Raw genomic sequence first — 17,448 nt, 5'->3', positions numbered from 1 at the left:
AGCTCCGCTGAGGCTCTGTTGCAGTTTTTTTCATGTTTTCTTCAACTGTTCATGAAGGTAGACTTAAGCTAAGGTTTTAGATGGTGCAATAGAGCCATTGAATCATAAGCACATTCTATCTGCTACCAGAATTACTGCAGACTGCTACCAAGGCTGTAAGTTGAGGCAAGGAGACAAGACAGATGGGTAGAAGGCAATTACAGCAGAAGCAAAAGGTTCCCAAATGCCTGAACCAAGAGTCCTTTGACACTAAACGGTATAAACCTTTAGAGGTCACTTAGATCGACTTCCTCGGCACATAAGTGAATGAGCTGCAAATCTTCTTCCTCTGTTTTTAACCCCAAGTGAGTTCCTTCATCTTGTTCCCCATGCAACTCTCAAAGTTGTATTAGCACCGAGAAAGAAGAAGGATTTTAAATTACAGTGGCTGTTGTACGGTGGAACTCCAATGGAAATGAACATGCTTGAAGGTATGTCCTGATCTGAGAGAGGAATTGTTGGCTGGTGTTTTGACAAATGGAGAAGTCAGTGTCTTAACAGAATGAGTAGGAGAAGTTAAGTTTGAAACATCTTTTCCCAGGCTGCACATTGTACCATCAATTTTTAAGAAATTTACTGACTACAGTTACCATGCATTGTGAGAGCAACACAGAAAACCTCTATGTTAAAATCATTTAATTTAAGCAAGTGATATTCTATTTTGATGAAATCAAAGTCAGCCTAAAATGTATGTAGTTACATTGTTCAGATAAAAAGTTGTCTAAATTGTTTATTGATGATTTTAGTGCTTAAGAATCATAGAAAATATTTTTTCTAGGCTTACTTTCATTCCTTTCCTGCTAACCAATAGTTTTGAAATATACACAAACTTATTTCCTGGTCATATTTAAGGATCCTCAGTTCCTTGAGGAATACTTCTAGTTGGGTTTTAGGCTAAGTTGAAGGCTTTGATCACTGAGTTAACATTCAGAGTGTAAGAGCTGGCTACAGGTTTTCATTGCTATTTATGTTCTAATTACTTTTATCTTTGACTAGGTCTGGAATACAATCAGGGATTTTAAGAATGGTTTACCCCTGGAGATGGAATGCCAGGAAGTTATCTCAGAAATACGACACCCTTAAGAGAAGATAAATTGATGTGAAATAACATGTCAATTTTAAGCTGCATAGTTTGCTTTAATAAACTTCATGTAATTCAGAATTTGCATTTCTCAGTTAATTCTGTGACTACTCTTATTTACTATCCTGTTAAGAATATGAAAAAGCACAGCAAGAGATGCCAACCAAAATGAAACTTGTCTGAATAATGCTGTTTATTCTTCCAGACAACCAGACATTTATTTTGATACCTTTGTGCCTATGTCTCTGTGTGTAACTCTATAAAGAAACAGAAAAACTAAAGTTATAGAAAGGCATATTTTGCAATCTCTTAAATTATGATAGCGAACAACAACAATTAATTGAAATTATAAACTATAGTACCTTACTTAAGTGAATAAAATCTTCCCTTCCTACCTGTACAATTTGGTAAGCATTAGTCTCATTGAGCACCAGCTCAGTAATCGCAGCACAACAAGCTAGAATAAAAATTCAGATGTAACATTTAGGGCCAGATTCATACATATATTTGGATAATATGGTGGGTTAACCTTAGCAAAGGGCCAAATGCTCATCTAGTTGCTCATTCACTCCCCCTCTTTAATGGGACAGAGGGAGAAAATAGGATGGAAAAATGCATGGGTCAAGATAAAGACAGGAAGATTGGATACCAGATTTATTTCACATTGCCAACTCTTCAGAGGTAACATTTATGTAATTCTAGTAAGGATACTTTGCATTGTCCTTCTATAGTGATTGGAAAAAGACATGATCCTCCAGAAGGCTTTCAGAATGGGAAGTTAGCTTCCTATTGAGAAATCTCCTTTAAAAGGAATTTGCTCCATAACTACTGAGGAATCCTAACCTGACTGGTAGTCTTTAGAATACCACTTTGAAACAGAGTTCCATCATAATCAATTCATGATTGATCTACCATAGCAAATTTGAATAGAGGGGAAAACATGATCAAATAAAAATAATCTCAGGGTAAACCCAAAATTATATATACAAGATGTTTTTACAGGTGAAAAATATATCTAATTCCCCTATACTTAATACTTCATGCTTTGCTTCTTTCTAACAAAAGTATGCTTTTTGAAAATAAGTGGTGGTATTGCACATATGGAAATAAATACATCTGACTTGGTGCTCCTACTCTCTAAAGCACGTATAAAATTTACAATTTTGAAATATTTTGAATCCTTTTGTGTAAATGTACATAAAGACATAACAGTGGATTAGACCTTATAAACCTACCCGCCTGAAGTGAAAAAGTATTTTTTTGCATCTACTCAGGACTCAAATCATTTGACAAATGAAGATCCTGGATTGTCCCTGCTGCATTTGCACTAGATAAACTTCTAACTGAAGAGTGATCAGAAAAAAGATTTCTTTCCCTGGAAGAAAAAAACAAAACAAAACAAAAATCAAATTATAAGTGTCTTAATATGTCTTTGTTAACCATTTCTGAAGTTCTGAAAATTTGTATTTTTTTCACTAGATTAGCTAATACACTTTGAAAAAGCAAATAAGCCTTTAAGCAGAAAACTCCTTTACCATGTTCATCAATTATATTCACAATTCTAGCTCACTAAATAGGTGTCTAATTAACTGGGAAACTAAGTAGACAGTAATGACATATTTATGATTTATTCGTTATTTAGTTTATACGCCACAAATATGAAAACCACCTGAAGGATGACAATGAAACACGAAAAGCTGAAAAAAAATATTACTCACTCATTATGTTCTAAAAAGCCTTTTAAATTCTGCAGGCATCATACAAAGCTGAACAAACCAAAGATGCTATTTAATGAAACAGGGCTTGGTCAAATATATCTTAAAATATCAAACAGTCTCATACAATTGCCATGAAGTTGAGGACTGAAAACCTACCCCTGTAATATATGATGGAGCTGCTTGATTCCACCCCAAATCTGAATTTCCACACTAATCTCAGGATCTTCACAAACCTGTACCAGAATCCAAACTATACTCCACAGAAGTTTGATATGATCAGAATGGAGTAAACTGAGCAAGACTGGAACTCCTTCATATATTTTTACTTGTTCCTTGACTCATGACTCTGCACAAAGGAGTCGTAGCAACTCTGCTGTGAGCCTAAAAAAACAAAATTAGCAAGAAATTTTAACAATAACTCCATAATTACTTTGTATTGTCAGATATCAAAGGGGAAAAAAAATCACATCAAAAGTTTAAGAAAAAACAGAGGTCTCCTATAAAAAAAAAGAAGTTAAAGAAAATGTCTTATAGTCATTGCAAATTGGTTAAAGTCATTGTTTAACAAAAAAAAAGAAGACAATGGTCCAAATTTTCACAAAGGATGAAATTATATTTACATTGAGTATGACTGTCAGCATAGGCAACCAGGCATATACAGCCAGGATGGGAGGTGACCAGGTGGACTGCAGTCATCCATGGTACCACCTTCTTGTTAATGGCATTAGTACTGCAAATAGCACCAACTGCATGAACTTGGAAAGTCCATTTGTGGAACTCACATAACCTAGTTCCACAGATAACAGAAATAAGCGTGATTCTTCTCTAGTATGGTTTGAACATTATGTTTAGAAAAGTGATTGGACATATCCTTTAAAAGGCTCATACAAGATTTTCTTAATTTCACTTCAATTTAGGTGGAATTCCCACAGAAAATATGCTTAAGGATACCTATTTTCATTAAAAGCAAGAAAGGTGCACATGTGTTTGATGAAACATATGAATTCAGGTTCATAACTAAATTTAAAATTATCCTTAACTAGCAATGAACTTCATCAGCTTTCTGTGTACATTCAAATTCTAGTTTTTATATCCAACATTTGGTTAACATATAATCTAAATAGTTTTCAAACCCACAAACTAAATAAAATCTCTTGATATATTCAATTTCTTTATCCTTAGTAATATATAAAATAAATTATATGTGCAAAATAATTAAGCATGAAATTTTAAAAATCTCTTCAGAATTTTAAATCTGGTCACACATTATCAAATTTGAAAGTCTTTTGGTCTTTTACTGAAATACAGATATGTGATGCTCAGCTAGCAGTCTTAGCTGAGATGAAAGGACACTTAAAGAGTTTTTACACTTAAAGAGTTCTTAATGAAAGGATGTTGGGTCTGACCCAGCCCCTGGCATAAACTACAGCAGCTACAGCTCTTGCAATTTTACTAGTTTATATTGGGCATCCCAGGGACTGTCAGAGTTCAGCATGCTTTCCATCCAACCACTCAGGTCTGCCATGAGCAAAGAGGAGACACAGCAAGAAAAGTGACTGCTATCACTTTATTGTAACATTGCAACTCATTTGGACTGCACTGGAGGCCACTAAGGGAGAGAGAGCAGATTGCTTACAGCGGAACTACTGGAAAAGATTTTGTTATATCAATATCTGACTGAAAATACACAGATATTTCAGTGTCCTGGGTAAATTAAAGTGGCACATTATCTAATTCCTCTAAATAAACGTGCCCCTAAATGAAAAAGTCAAAATATATTTTAACACAATTAATCCACAAACCAAGTCTCACCTTTTAGAGAGAAAATTGTATTCATGTAATATCACCAGCAAGTTCTCAACAATGGTGAGCTCACTTATTTATCTTCTCCCTACATTCTAGACTACAAATGATTATTCCTGGCATTTATATTGGATGAAATTATATGAAAAACATGCATTGCTCTTTAGTTTTTCTCCTTATACATTTGATTAATTTTTTTTAATCAAGTCTTAATTAATAATATCATATTGTGCACACAAATACTTAAAGCCACAAATATACATTGGGTGAAGAGTAACAGTTCAAAAATTTCCAATTTTACCAGTAGAAAAAAAGTAAATGTAAATGCATAAAAGTAAAGACACAAATGTATTTTGTTTCTTACTAGAAATTTAACAAATGAGGTACATTTTTAGAAACAACCACAATTTCCATGAACATTTGTAATATACTCCAAACACTTTCTTGCCTAGTCCAAATGTAACACATTTAATTCAGTGAAGAAACTTAAATGGAAGTTGAAAATGTATGTGTAATATCATTTAAATTAATATGGACATTTTAAAAAAAATTAAACTGGATCAGATTGCAAGAATTTTGGGAAGTCTGGAAGACAACAGAACAACGATGTAGAAGAAGCATCTTTTTTTCTATAGAACTACTACAGATGAAAGATGCTCTATCTTTCTTTTCCTTTTTTTCTCCTCCACCTCAGGATAAAAGTGTTATCTTTATTTAAACACTAATTCATGAAAGAAGGGTACATATACATAGATTTGAGTGCATGCTTTTATTATTTACTCCACTGAACAATATTATACCTGATTATTGTGAGGCACTGTTAGATTAACCTCAGGACAAAAGAGTTTTATATGCAGAAAGTCAGTAGGAATTCCAGAACCCTGCATAAGAATCTCAAAGAGAGATCCTATGACTCCAGTCATGCAGAGTTCTCCACATGAACAAGAAGTCTGCTGCAAGGACCAAAGTTTCTACTTAGTTTCTAATGCTTCAGTAGAAAATTAAGAACATTTCATAGATTTCCACAAAACAAAGATTCATTTTGGAAAAAAAAAAAAACTCTTCCACATAAACAGCAGTTTCAATATTGTGTCAAGAGAAAACATTAATTACAGCACATGAAGTTGAACCTACCTTTCTGCTAGGCTAATCAGAGCAAGGAGGGCACCCAAAAGGACATTGCTGTCTCGGGCAGATAACAAATTTACTGAGGTCTGGAAAATAAAACATGAAACAAGGTAAGTAAACATAAAGTATAATATTTTCTTTTACAACTCAAAACACATATAGAAATATTTATTGAAAAGTAAAAATTAAGATACCAAATCCTTTCACAGTATGTTAAAAGTCTTAGGTACATTCAAAGTACACTTAAATAAACATTTAAAGTCTTAGAATACACCTATTTTTAGGACAAGTAGGGACATTTCTTCTCAAACTGCAATTAGCGTATCTTTTGACTGCTAAAGCATCTGTCCAACTTTGACCATTGTAAAAATTAGTTTCTGTGTAAGACATTTCAGAACTCTAAATAACGCCTCCTGAAGCAAACCGTTAATATATAGCTTATATTTAAACAGCACAGTAATTTAAGGCCCTTTCTGTATTTCTGTTCATGATTTAAATCTAAAGTAAACTTCATATTTGTCTAGATTCTCTAAAAACAGGTTGTCTGATATTATCTAATCAGAATTGCCTATGTTTTTCTGTAGCATGATGAAATCATGAAATTTGAGTTAAAATTATTTCAATCTCTACTGTTTCTCAGTTTAGCCACAAATCAGCAATGGTAAATACAGATCCTTAGACTAATGGTAATGTATAGCATTATGCCTGGGTTGTCACTGTCTAGCTTGACACTATTCTATTTAGAATACCTCACAAGTGAAAAATCATAGCAGAATTTGTTATAAAAAATAACTAAAATATATTTATATTTTAAAATTATGTAAAACTATTTGTATCATAGTAACGTGTAGCTCAGGACAGTGTAAACATGAGTACCAATTTTTATATGAAAGAGTTTAGTCCAAACATTTAAATTTATCTCAAACAACCAATAACCATGTATCAGACCAATTAACTTACACAGAAGAAATTATTTTTATGATATTACTAGTATATCTCTCAAACACAGAGATTATTTCACTTTACAAGCTTGACAAGGTAAGGAATTTAATCCCACCTAAATCAAATCTGAAAAGCATAAGTCATTCCATTAAGTAGCTAATTGCATATAATTAGCAATTTTATAAAGCACTTACTTTATGTGCTCCACTTGCTATGACCCATTCTCTTTGATTTTTTAACAGCAGCAAGCTTTTGGAAAATGTCTATGGAAGAAAAGAAGTTAAATAAATTGAATCTTTACCACTTAATATTTTCATTTTACTAGATAAAGCAAAATACTGCACAAGTTCTTTGAATCATGACTAGTTAATTTTACTCTGCCAGTTCAATGCATAAAGAGGTAATAATTTCTAAAATACTTAAACGTAGAAAAACAAAATATATTTTTCCACAGGAATTTCAGTTTTTATTTGTGTGCTGATACCTACAATGATTCTAGTAGTATCTTACTTAATGACCACCTCAAGTATTCTCAACATTTTAAGCCTCACACAAAAAGTTGTAAGTAGCCTTATCACATCTGTTATCAGCTATAACACTTACATGTCATGTTGACCAACTTGTCTACATTATGCTGCTCCTCTATGTAATTAAGACAGTTATTTGCTACTGTTTCCATATACTACAAGAAGAGAAAAAATAAAGAATACCAGTAAAAAAAGTTTTAAGACTTCATAAACCCAGAATGTTATGCACAGAAATAGTCTGTAGGTGGTGCATCTGTCTCATGAAAAAACGTTCTGTAATGCAATAGTATATAAGGACAGATGCTTTGTACAGTTTTGTACACTAATGAAAAAGACCACACCAACTGCTTATGTGCAGAGTACTGGACTGTGTTCCATAAACCAGGAATATATGGACACTGCTTTTTGCAGTGTATTTCGTTCTAAACATAATAAACTGACATGCAAACATAATGGGCAAGGGTATATGAGGTACCTGAGCTAGATTTTCAATTCCACCCAAGCTGTGAAGCATTTCCTACAGGAAGATGGAAAAAAAAATTAAAAATCAGTCAAAATATGGAAAATACCAGAAAAAGAGAACACTAGAACATAAATGGTTGGTTTGTCCTGAAAACAAACTTTGTTTGTTTATTGAGAAATTCTGACTCCAGTGGTCAAAGTCAATGGACGCTTGAAATGCTTAGCACCTTCAGAGTTAAGAATTACTTAAAATAAGTAGATAAAAACACAGAAGTGAAATTTTAAAGGTTTTAAAACTGTGGCTTTCAGTTTACTTCACTTATTACATTATGGCAATTTTACATATTTATATGGTAAAGTCAAGTACAGAGCCTAGGGCTCAGTGGAATGACCCATTCATCTGTTGGGAGATTTACAGTTTCTTTGTTAGGGTTAGCAACAACAGATGCTACATAAGAAATACCAGAGCAAGTTATGCAGTAACAGTGCAAAATCACTCTTGGAATCTGTTTGTTTACAAATCACATCTTCACATACAGAAATATTGGCACATACATATAATAAGTATGCATTCATAAGAACAAATGTCTTTATACATAAGCACCAACACAGTTTATATGCATGATGCTTATATGCATTCTCCTATCCAAGCAAGAAACAATATTTTGACATACTGACCTGATAGCATGGATCCCTTATTAATAATCTCAGGCAGATCAATACTCTAAGAAAATGGGTGGAGGGAGCTTGAATAACCCACTCCCTGTAAAAGAAATATTCAAAACATTAACCAAATTCAATAAAATAGTGTTTAAACAAATAAAACAGTTTGATTCGGGAATCAATTGACTAGAAGATTAGTGAGCTACAACAACTGTTCAACATACTATATCATAGAACTTTTAATACTGTTAATATTCAACCCTAGAAGCAGCTATAAATAAATTTATTTCATTATATGAGCACTGCCAGTCATCACTTATTATCACTGAACCGATGTGGGAAAGTACATGCTTATCTCTAAGAACAAATCGAGTGTGCTTTGATATAAAGATACTTTAAGTGTTTGGATCAAGGCCCAAAAAGGCAGAAATAAGAGAGAAACCACACAGCAAACTTCAGTGCACAAAACACAGTTATGTAAAAACACGTAGGCCATAGAACCAAAAATAGCTATAGTTCAAATGTTCTTGAAATAGGATTGTATTTCCACATAGAACTTCCCCCTTTATATTCCTCCATACAGTTCTCCAGCACAAGGCTTGGCAGAAAACACAATCAAATTTGCAGATTTGCACAAAGCACCCAGGGGCAGTAATCCTGCATAAAATACCAGTAACAGAATCACAGTTTCCATTGTCTGTTGAAGGTATATAACCCCATCTTACTATTTAAAATAAACCCAAAATTAGACATCTTTGCTGTGTGTTTTTGTTGTTGTTTTAACTGAGAGGATAGAACTTGTTTGGATAAATTTCCAAGAAACAGAAGAAGTTTATGGGACACGTCAGTTCTCTTCCTATTTTATCATTTGCAGTTCGGAATTATGCCAATAGCTAAAAATACTTTGATAAAAATAAATGTTTTACAAATAGATGCTAACAAAATCTCAGCCCCTCTGCCAATATTCTGCCTCAAGAAATACTATTTTTCATTATGATTCCATAATTGGCATCTTCCGAACAGCACAAAACTTTCATGGAATAAAAACAGCAACCATATACCTGTGTGCAAAATTTGCAGGCCAGGTTTTAAAGTGACCTGAAGATATTGCCATGGTGGACAGTCATACAGCATACTCTGTTGAGTGGGAGTAAGTGTTTGAAACTTACAAAGGCAGAAACATTCACAGTTAGGTTTAGAAAGTTAAAAATACATCATTCGTATCTCAAATACTGGGTTAATATCAAAATATAAGTAATAAACATAAGTACAAATATAAATGCCTTCAACACCTCAATAAGCTTTAGATACAAGAATATAAAGATACTCAGAGAAACAAGTGTGCCATCATATTAGCTTTTTTTTATTTTTACCTAAATTTTTCAAGCTCAGCAGCTTCTGTTGATTCTTGCCATTGACCACTGGGTTCTTGTTCCTTGCTTTTCACATTTTTACGAGCTCTTGTCACACTGGATTGAACACTTTCAAAATATATAGCTGGAAGCTAAGGAGGAAAGGGATAGTCATCATTAGGCAAACACTGCATTTTAAGTTTTATGAGAATATTATCCAGCAAAAGTACCTTTTCTCAAGTTCTGACTTGAACTTCAGACCTATAACTTCCCATCATAAAATACGCACAACCCCTTCAAAACAAAACTGAGGTGGCAGAAAACTGACGCAAAGCTAGACCGGAAAACAAGTACATAAACAAAATGTGAAGAATGGTGTCTTTTAAAATTTATAATAGCAAAACTCAACAAAATATGCAACACACGCTCATTATCTATGCTCCTTACCTGTCCCAATTCTACAATTGGACAGCCTTCACATTTATTTTAGGTTGCAGAATTCACATGTCTCAGCTTTTGGCTCAGAAGCAATTCCAACCACGTAGAAAGTGCACAACTCCTACCTCACGCAGATGAATCCTTAAGGCATTTTGTCATATCTTTTTACAGAATAGAAAGGGAAAAAATGTTCTGGCATTCCGAAGACACACACCCTGATGGTGTTTTTCCATCACATGTTGGTTTTCTTTGCTTCAAATGGTAAATACAAGCTTCACTGAGTTGAGGTTAAGGAGACTTTAGTGTGTCCTGTAAGTTTCATGCATTGATATTTATGCTTCGAATATTTTTAGCTGAAGTGTTATTCTCCAAAGACAAACTGTTTCTGGTTAAAATGCTGATCTTATTTTATATTCTTTAACACTCTCCCCTCTGTTGTAACTTACACATCTCTAAGCCTACCTTCTTGTGACATTGTGGCAGGGCACGGAGGAGAACAAATCTGTTAGACTACTTGACTATATGCAACAACAGCTGCATAAAACCTGCTCAAGATACAAAATGAAGTTATTTTTTCTCATTAAAATAAAAAAGATATGGTGTAGTAAGATGAGAAGAGGAGCAGTTTCATTCTTTTACCCGTTCAAAATGGGATTTGTCCCACACAGTAGGTCTAACATTGGAAAAAAAAGTTTAATCATAATAGAACACGATGTTCTAAGTATATGCCACAAACCATAATCACCATTAATTAGAATTCTAAAGCATGTTTAATAACAGTTATTGAAAAATACCTGTTGGTTCCTTGACCGAACATTCAAGAGAGACTGAAGTTTTTTCAGGTCAGAATAATCCCTAGGAAAAAACACGATAGCATAAAGACATGTGCTAATAGTTACATAAAAGTATTTCCATAAGAGTAAGGAAGGTCAACAAGCAACAACGCTACTGGCAGAAAATAAAGTTTTCTGGTGTTGCCTAGTGTCCCCATTTTGTGAATTTACAAATTCTCCAGAATGACTTAAATCAACAAAGGTGTAAATAAACTTTGTGACCAGAGTAACAGTTGTCATGTTTACATTGCATTTCAAATTAAAACATTCTGCTTTGGCAGCCAGTGCAAATTCCACGCGAGTCTTGCTGAAGTTCAAAGTAAAACATCAGATACTATACCTCATAGAGATCCCATGAGGTTTTTTGTCTGTTGTTTTTTCTGTGCTCCTCAACTTTTTGTCCTGATCAGGCATTGTGTATCACGATTATCATTATGTGGCTAAAAACTCATTTCCTTAAAAATAAAGTAGATACAAAGAATTATATCATTGCAGCAAAAGGAACACATGTTTACTTACAGAACCAACTGATAGAACTTAAAAAAAACCCCCAGCTTTACCATTTTCTCAGCATGAAACCTTGGGCATTATATCAGGATATCCTTTAGAATTCCAGATATTAACACATGGGGAGATAATACTGGCTGTCTTGCTATTACATGTATTTTTATTAGGATTTTTCCTCTTCTTTCATCTTATTACCATTATTTCTCACCATGGATTGGCTATTTATGTCACAGCAGTGCTCACAGGCTAACATCAAGGTTGTCAAAAACAAGCTGTTGTCCAGACAACAGAGAATATAACAGTTTTATCATCCAAATAAACAAGTTGAACCAAGGGTAGAAAAAGGAGGTATCTTACAAATAAATGAGATGCATACAGCAAGTCAAAAGAGGTGATTCTCCCCCTCCACTCTGCTCCCGGGAAACCCCACCTGGGGTACTGCATCCAGCTCTGGGGCCCCTGGCAGAAGAATGACATGGACCAGTTGGAGTGAGTGCAGAGGGGGGCTATGATGATGATCAGAGTGTGAGATACTGGATTATTATATTATTATTGTCTCAGACCAACTGGGGGGGGAGGGGCAGAAGGGACAGGTCAAATTTCACAAAGGTGAAGTGGTGTCCATTCCACACCCCACCCCTTCGAGCCTCCTTGGGCAGCCCTGGAGCACTGCCCAATACCACACTCCCTGGAGCCCCTAACCCAGCCCCAGAATGGCTGTCACACCAGAAGTCCCACCTGCTGTGGGTGGCCACAGGAGGCCTGAGCAGATAAAACCAACACCATGTGGCCATCACATGGTCGCAGTCCTGCCATCTCCTGGACTACTGGTAGCTGGATCTATGCTGGATAGGGGGTGGTGGCTATAATTCTCTCTTCTTCTCTCTCTTTTTTTACTTCTTCTTCTCTTACCCAAGTGTCAAGAAAGGAGATTAACTGAAAGCCAGATGGGTTGGATTTTGCTAAGTTGTATGAGTTAGCATGTACTAAGTCAATGCTTTGTGGAATGTTCTGTTTTGGTTGAATGTTGCCCTTTAAATTTTTGCCAAGTTCCCTTATTGTCCAAAGATTGCCAGTAAAAGTGTGTTTGACCTCCTGAGAAACGTGTGCAGTGTCTTCTCCCAAGCACTCTCTCAAGGAATTAAAAGAACTGAAGGCCCTTTTAATAGATCCAGCAAGTGTACTTTTGGAGCCTTGTATATTTTCAAAGTAAAACCCCTTCGATGAGCTTGTAGCTCAAATCCGGGCTTTTATATCGGAGGGCTGGAGCACTTCTTCTGTGAAGATAGGCTGACAAAGTTGGAGTTGTTCAGCCTGGAGGTGAGAAGGCTTGAGACATTAGAGCAGCCTTCCAGTACCTAAAGTACAAGAGAGCAGGAGAGGGACTTTTTATAAGGGTGTGTAATGATAAGACAAAGGGTGATGGCTTTAAACTGAAAGAGAATAGGTTTAGATTAGATCTTAGGAAGAAATTCTTTACTGTGAGGGTGGTGAGGCACTGGAACAGGTTGCCCAGAGAAGTAGTGGATGCTTCGTCTCTGGAAGTGTTCAAGGTCAGGTCAGACAGGACTGTGAGCAACCAGACATGTAGACTTGGAACTAGATGATCTTGAGGCCCCTTCCACTCCAAACCATTCTATGAATCTACAATCAGTCTGCCAAAGAATAACAGAAATTTTCAGTAGTTTAGAACAAGGTCTTCTGAATCTCAGCTGAATGCCTTATTCCAATAGTGTCCGCATTCCTTGCAGTGGGACACACAGCTTATTTCCACAGACAAGCAGAGTTCAATTGGCCGTTACCATGTATTAAATTCCTGCAGTCAAGCATACATGTAGGTCTGACTTCCCACAAAAGCCCTCAGCTAGTCGCTGGCACAGCATACATTTGTTCACTGAAAATCTTATAAAGCCCTAGAAAGAGACAGAAAGATACAGAAAGAGTATATTCAAGGGGAATCTCATGCTGCCACAAAAGTAATTATATTGATGCAGATCCTGTTCTCAGTGAAGAAAAAAAAAGGATGGTCAGGAACAGACTGAGTTTGTAAAATTATCCTAGAGAACTGGATACAGCTGTAACATTGGTAGAGCATTTCCAATTTAAAAAATGAGGATATAATTCCACTATCTCATCCTTTCTACCCATTTTACTATTCGCTAAATACAGACCGTTCGGATGTTGCCTTTGGTGTCTCTTTAATATAATTTTCCATATGAAACATGACAGCCTCCTGCAGTGTAGAATTCTTCTATTACTGATTTTTATTCCTCTTCCTCATAAAGGTAAAGAAGAAGAAAACCAGTCAGGAACAAAAGCATTGAAAAGAAGAAGAAGAAAACCAGTCAGGAAATAAAAGCATTTGTAAACTACCACAAAGAAGCTGCTCCTTCCCAAATGAACATGTTTTTTCCAACTATAGAATTTTGCATCACAGAAGTACCCAAACTGCAACTGCTGACAGTATGAACTCATGCACTGTATAAAATCACTCTGGGAAGTGGTCTGTAAGCCCAGTTCATTCATTTCTAGTCTTCTGAACAAGCCTTTATCCTACCACTAGTCCCCACATAAAGAACGATTGATCTGGATCTACAAGAAATCTCTCTCTCTCTCCCATGCATCTACTCAACAAGGTTATTAAAAAACACCTCAGAACACTTCTGTGTCACCAATTATTACCAAGGACTGAATATAAACAGAATCTAACAGTAGACAAAATTCTTGAGTTCAGATTAACCCAAATGCAGCTAGCTCAAAGCATTTATTTCCTCTGCTTCAAGAGCATTAAAAGTTAAGAGAAAACACGTACACTGTTAAGCATGGTTAGGAGTCCTCGTGAGAATTTCCATGTATTGTTTTAATGATGTTCTTATATCATCTCCCCAGTACACCAGTCTATTTGGGACATTATCGAGGCATGACACGATGCAATAAGCACCTCACATTTGTACAGTAGGAAAAAGTGTGAAACACACGAACTGTCAACTTGATCACGAGTACGTTTTCACAAAGAACAGATTTCAACCAATTAAAGAACTACCAAACAAAACCACACACAAACAACTTGTCCACGAGAAAACAGAGTTAAATTTTTAAAATTTTCAGCATCCCACGAAAAAAAGTAACCCTTGGGTTAAACCTCTAAACCACAAACAGCAGGATTCCCAGTATGGCTAGGATTTAATCCAAAATTGTTAAGTCTGTGATTATTTACATTTTGCAGCTGCAGACCAACCTTGCTTTAGGGCTGCCAGTCCAATGCTTTTGCTGTTTACTGTACCTTGGTAAAGATGAAACAGAGGAACAGCTGACTAATATTTTTAAGGTCCATTGCCATTACAGATCCAGAAGTCTCTATACAAAATTGAACCTCACAAACATCAAGTCAAATTCCCTGCACTGCTGCCTGAAAATGAAGGGATGTAGTTCACTCAAGGGTAGAACCCTCACCCAGCCCTGAGAACTCACCCTGGTGTTACCTCTATTTCATAGAGACAGATCTCTCTGGTCTGTCAGCAGAGCATCACCATAGATGCACAGCTCCCTGGACTGGGAAACCTGATTCAGGTTATGAATAAACTCTCCTATTTTAACCCTTATGACCTTGCAGCTTGTCTCCAAGTACTTCTGCTGTACAAGGGCAGGGGCAACATCCAGAAAGGAGCATTTATCCATGCAGCTTAAAGTGCTGTGCCCTTCAGCTTTACTGCAGAGATTAAACCCATTCATTAACAGCCACCTGCTGATGAAAACAGCTTTCCCCTTTCCTTCCCAGCCTCAGCCACTGTCCTCTTCTTCAGCTGATGTGACCCAACCTGAGCCAATTTAGAGAAAGGGAACAATATGCCTCCCTTCAAGTATAGTAACTCTTCTACCATTTTAATTCACTGTTACAGTAGCCTGATGAGTATCTCTGCTGACTGGCAGGAAGGCACAGGTGTAAATCGAGAGAAGAGCAGAAAGTCTCTTTCCTCAGTCATTAAATCAGGTGGGTATATTAGCACCACACCCTGAGTGAGGGGTAGACAAAAGGAAATAACCCCCTCTTTTCATTCTGTCAGCCAAAAACCTGAGAGAAAACAGACATTAAATATTCCTTAACTATTCTCACACTTATTTGACTTGAAGTTACTGGATAAGTTCCCACCCCTCTGTTTCTTCTTTACTCATGCCAGTAGAAATTTCCGTGAAGCCAGGCTATTCACTATCCTCATAACTATCCCCCTGCTATTAAGCCAGCCACGAGTAATGTGTAAGAAACAAACCAAACAACACTCGCTTAGGCTGTGCCAGAAAAAAAACGGGTTCAGACAACTCTTTAAAAGAACAGAAACACATTAAAAGGAAAATGTCTTTACAGTCTTATTTCATTCCATTTAAAACAATGAGAGCAATATTAATTAATTTATTTTAACTGGGGATAATTACATGTAATTAGTTATGTTCATTTAATTACATAGGAAGGGAGATGCATTCTGATAGCACTGGAATGCAGGATAGGACAAGAAATGCTCCAAGAATCCTGTCAGAAATGAAAGAATCCACATGATGAGAAACAGGAGACAAAGGAATTATCCCAGACTTGATCTGTGGCCCAATTCAGTATCCATCTCAGATGACTTAAACACATAAGCTTCAGAAGGTGAAAACAAACCCCAAAATAAACAAGAACACAAAGACATGTTGGAGGCTATATCTACCAACAACAACTACAGTGTAACGTTCTCTTCAAAAAGACATCTCACATTCTTTATAATCTTTATTAGCAATAACTACTGGATATGGACAGTTTGTAAGCCAACTAGTTGATGGATTTACCCTTGAACTCCTTCCTTAATCACTCCAGTGGCTGAGTTCCACTATCTAATCATACACAAGATAACTGGCTTAAGGTGGATAAAGAAACAGTAATATGTTATATCTTGGCTTTAGTAAGACTTTTGATGCTGTCGCTAGACAGGAATGTATCTAATACCATAAACTGGGTCAGATGAAGGTCAGATGAAAATTCACTCCTTAAAAGAGCATTTATCAATATATTACTGTCAAAATAGAAACTGATTCCAAATATGGTCAAAGTGATGGCAAAGGAAGCATCAAAGATGATGAAAAGTTACCAAAAGGTACTTTCCCTCTCTTGTCTGATGGAAACAAAGGGAAGTCTGGATGTCTTCCCCTCTTGTTCTCAGAGAACACAGCAGTCAGACAAATAGATCCCCACCAGTCACAGTCTGTGTCTAGGAAATTGTACTGAAGAACCCATAAAGACAATGTTTGAAGAGTATTTCTTTCATTTTATTGACTGAATCAATATGGAAATCTGTGTTTGCTGTATATGACAACTTTCACATGCATATATATTTATCAGAAATTTTATTTAATAACTCCTTTGGGGATTCTCTAAAGATTAACTAGAATCCAGTGTAAGGTTCCTGCTTTCCTAACAAATAAGAGTACTCAAGTTTCTGCTGGTTTGGGTTTGATTGGATTTTTTGTCTTCTCTCTGCACCACCTCAGTTCCAGTGGAGCCATAAATGGACAGGCCTGTTCTCAGATTCCTGACCTCACGCAGTGTCAGTCTCTGGGCTGTTTTCCACAGCATAACTTTTATCTGTAGTCTGCCTAAATCCACCCTGTTAATCTGCAGTTCACAGATGGGGGGGTGGAGGGGGTAGAGGGGGGAAGAAAAAACCCCAGATTTCTGAGGTCTAGTGAGCAGCTCAGTATCAACTCAAGAAAAACACGTAGCTCTGTGAAGTTCATCCTCTCCGCCCTTGCTACCGGTCAGACCTTTATGGGGAATTACACCGCTATGACTTGGAGCCTCTGTGAATCACGAGAGGTTGTCTAATGCCTCCTGAACGCTCAGAGCTGGCAAAGGTGCAGGGCTGAGGAATACGTCATCAAGTGGAATGGGGGAGGGATGGAGACACTGCCCTTCCTTCCCCCTTC

At 36.1% G+C, this 17,448-nt stretch overlaps 1 protein-coding gene across 1 annotated transcript in view; it reads right to left on the bottom strand.

Annotated features, from left to right (window-relative positions):
- The window catches only part of NEK10 (NIMA related kinase 10), a 91,754-nt gene extending 80,354 nt beyond the window's left edge, over positions 1 to 11,400 (bottom strand). The window contains 14 exon segments of the mRNA XM_025895402.2: positions 1,516 to 1,577; positions 2,356 to 2,495; positions 2,995 to 3,219; positions 4,651 to 4,721; positions 4,723 to 4,741; positions 5,776 to 5,855; positions 6,906 to 6,947; positions 6,949 to 6,974; positions 7,315 to 7,393; positions 7,714 to 7,755; positions 8,379 to 8,463; positions 9,737 to 9,867; positions 10,948 to 11,008; positions 11,327 to 11,400. Coding sequence (XP_025751187.2) covers positions 1,516 to 1,577; positions 2,356 to 2,495; positions 2,995 to 3,219; positions 4,651 to 4,721; positions 4,723 to 4,741; positions 5,776 to 5,855; positions 6,906 to 6,947; positions 6,949 to 6,974; positions 7,315 to 7,393; positions 7,714 to 7,755; positions 8,379 to 8,463; positions 9,737 to 9,867; positions 10,948 to 11,008; positions 11,327 to 11,400 — 1,137 coding nt within the window.
- Between the last annotated feature and the right edge of the window lie 6,048 nt (positions 11,401 to 17,448).

The sequence above is a fragment of the Manacus vitellinus genome, unplaced genomic scaffold (assembly GCF_001715985.3).
Source record: "Manacus vitellinus isolate BGI_N305 unplaced genomic scaffold, ASM171598v3 scaffold_3_pilon, whole genome shotgun sequence".
NCBI classification, from domain to species: Eukaryota; Metazoa; Chordata; class Aves; order Passeriformes; family Pipridae; genus Manacus; species Manacus vitellinus.
This window is presented reverse-complemented; position numbering and strand designations above follow the sequence as displayed.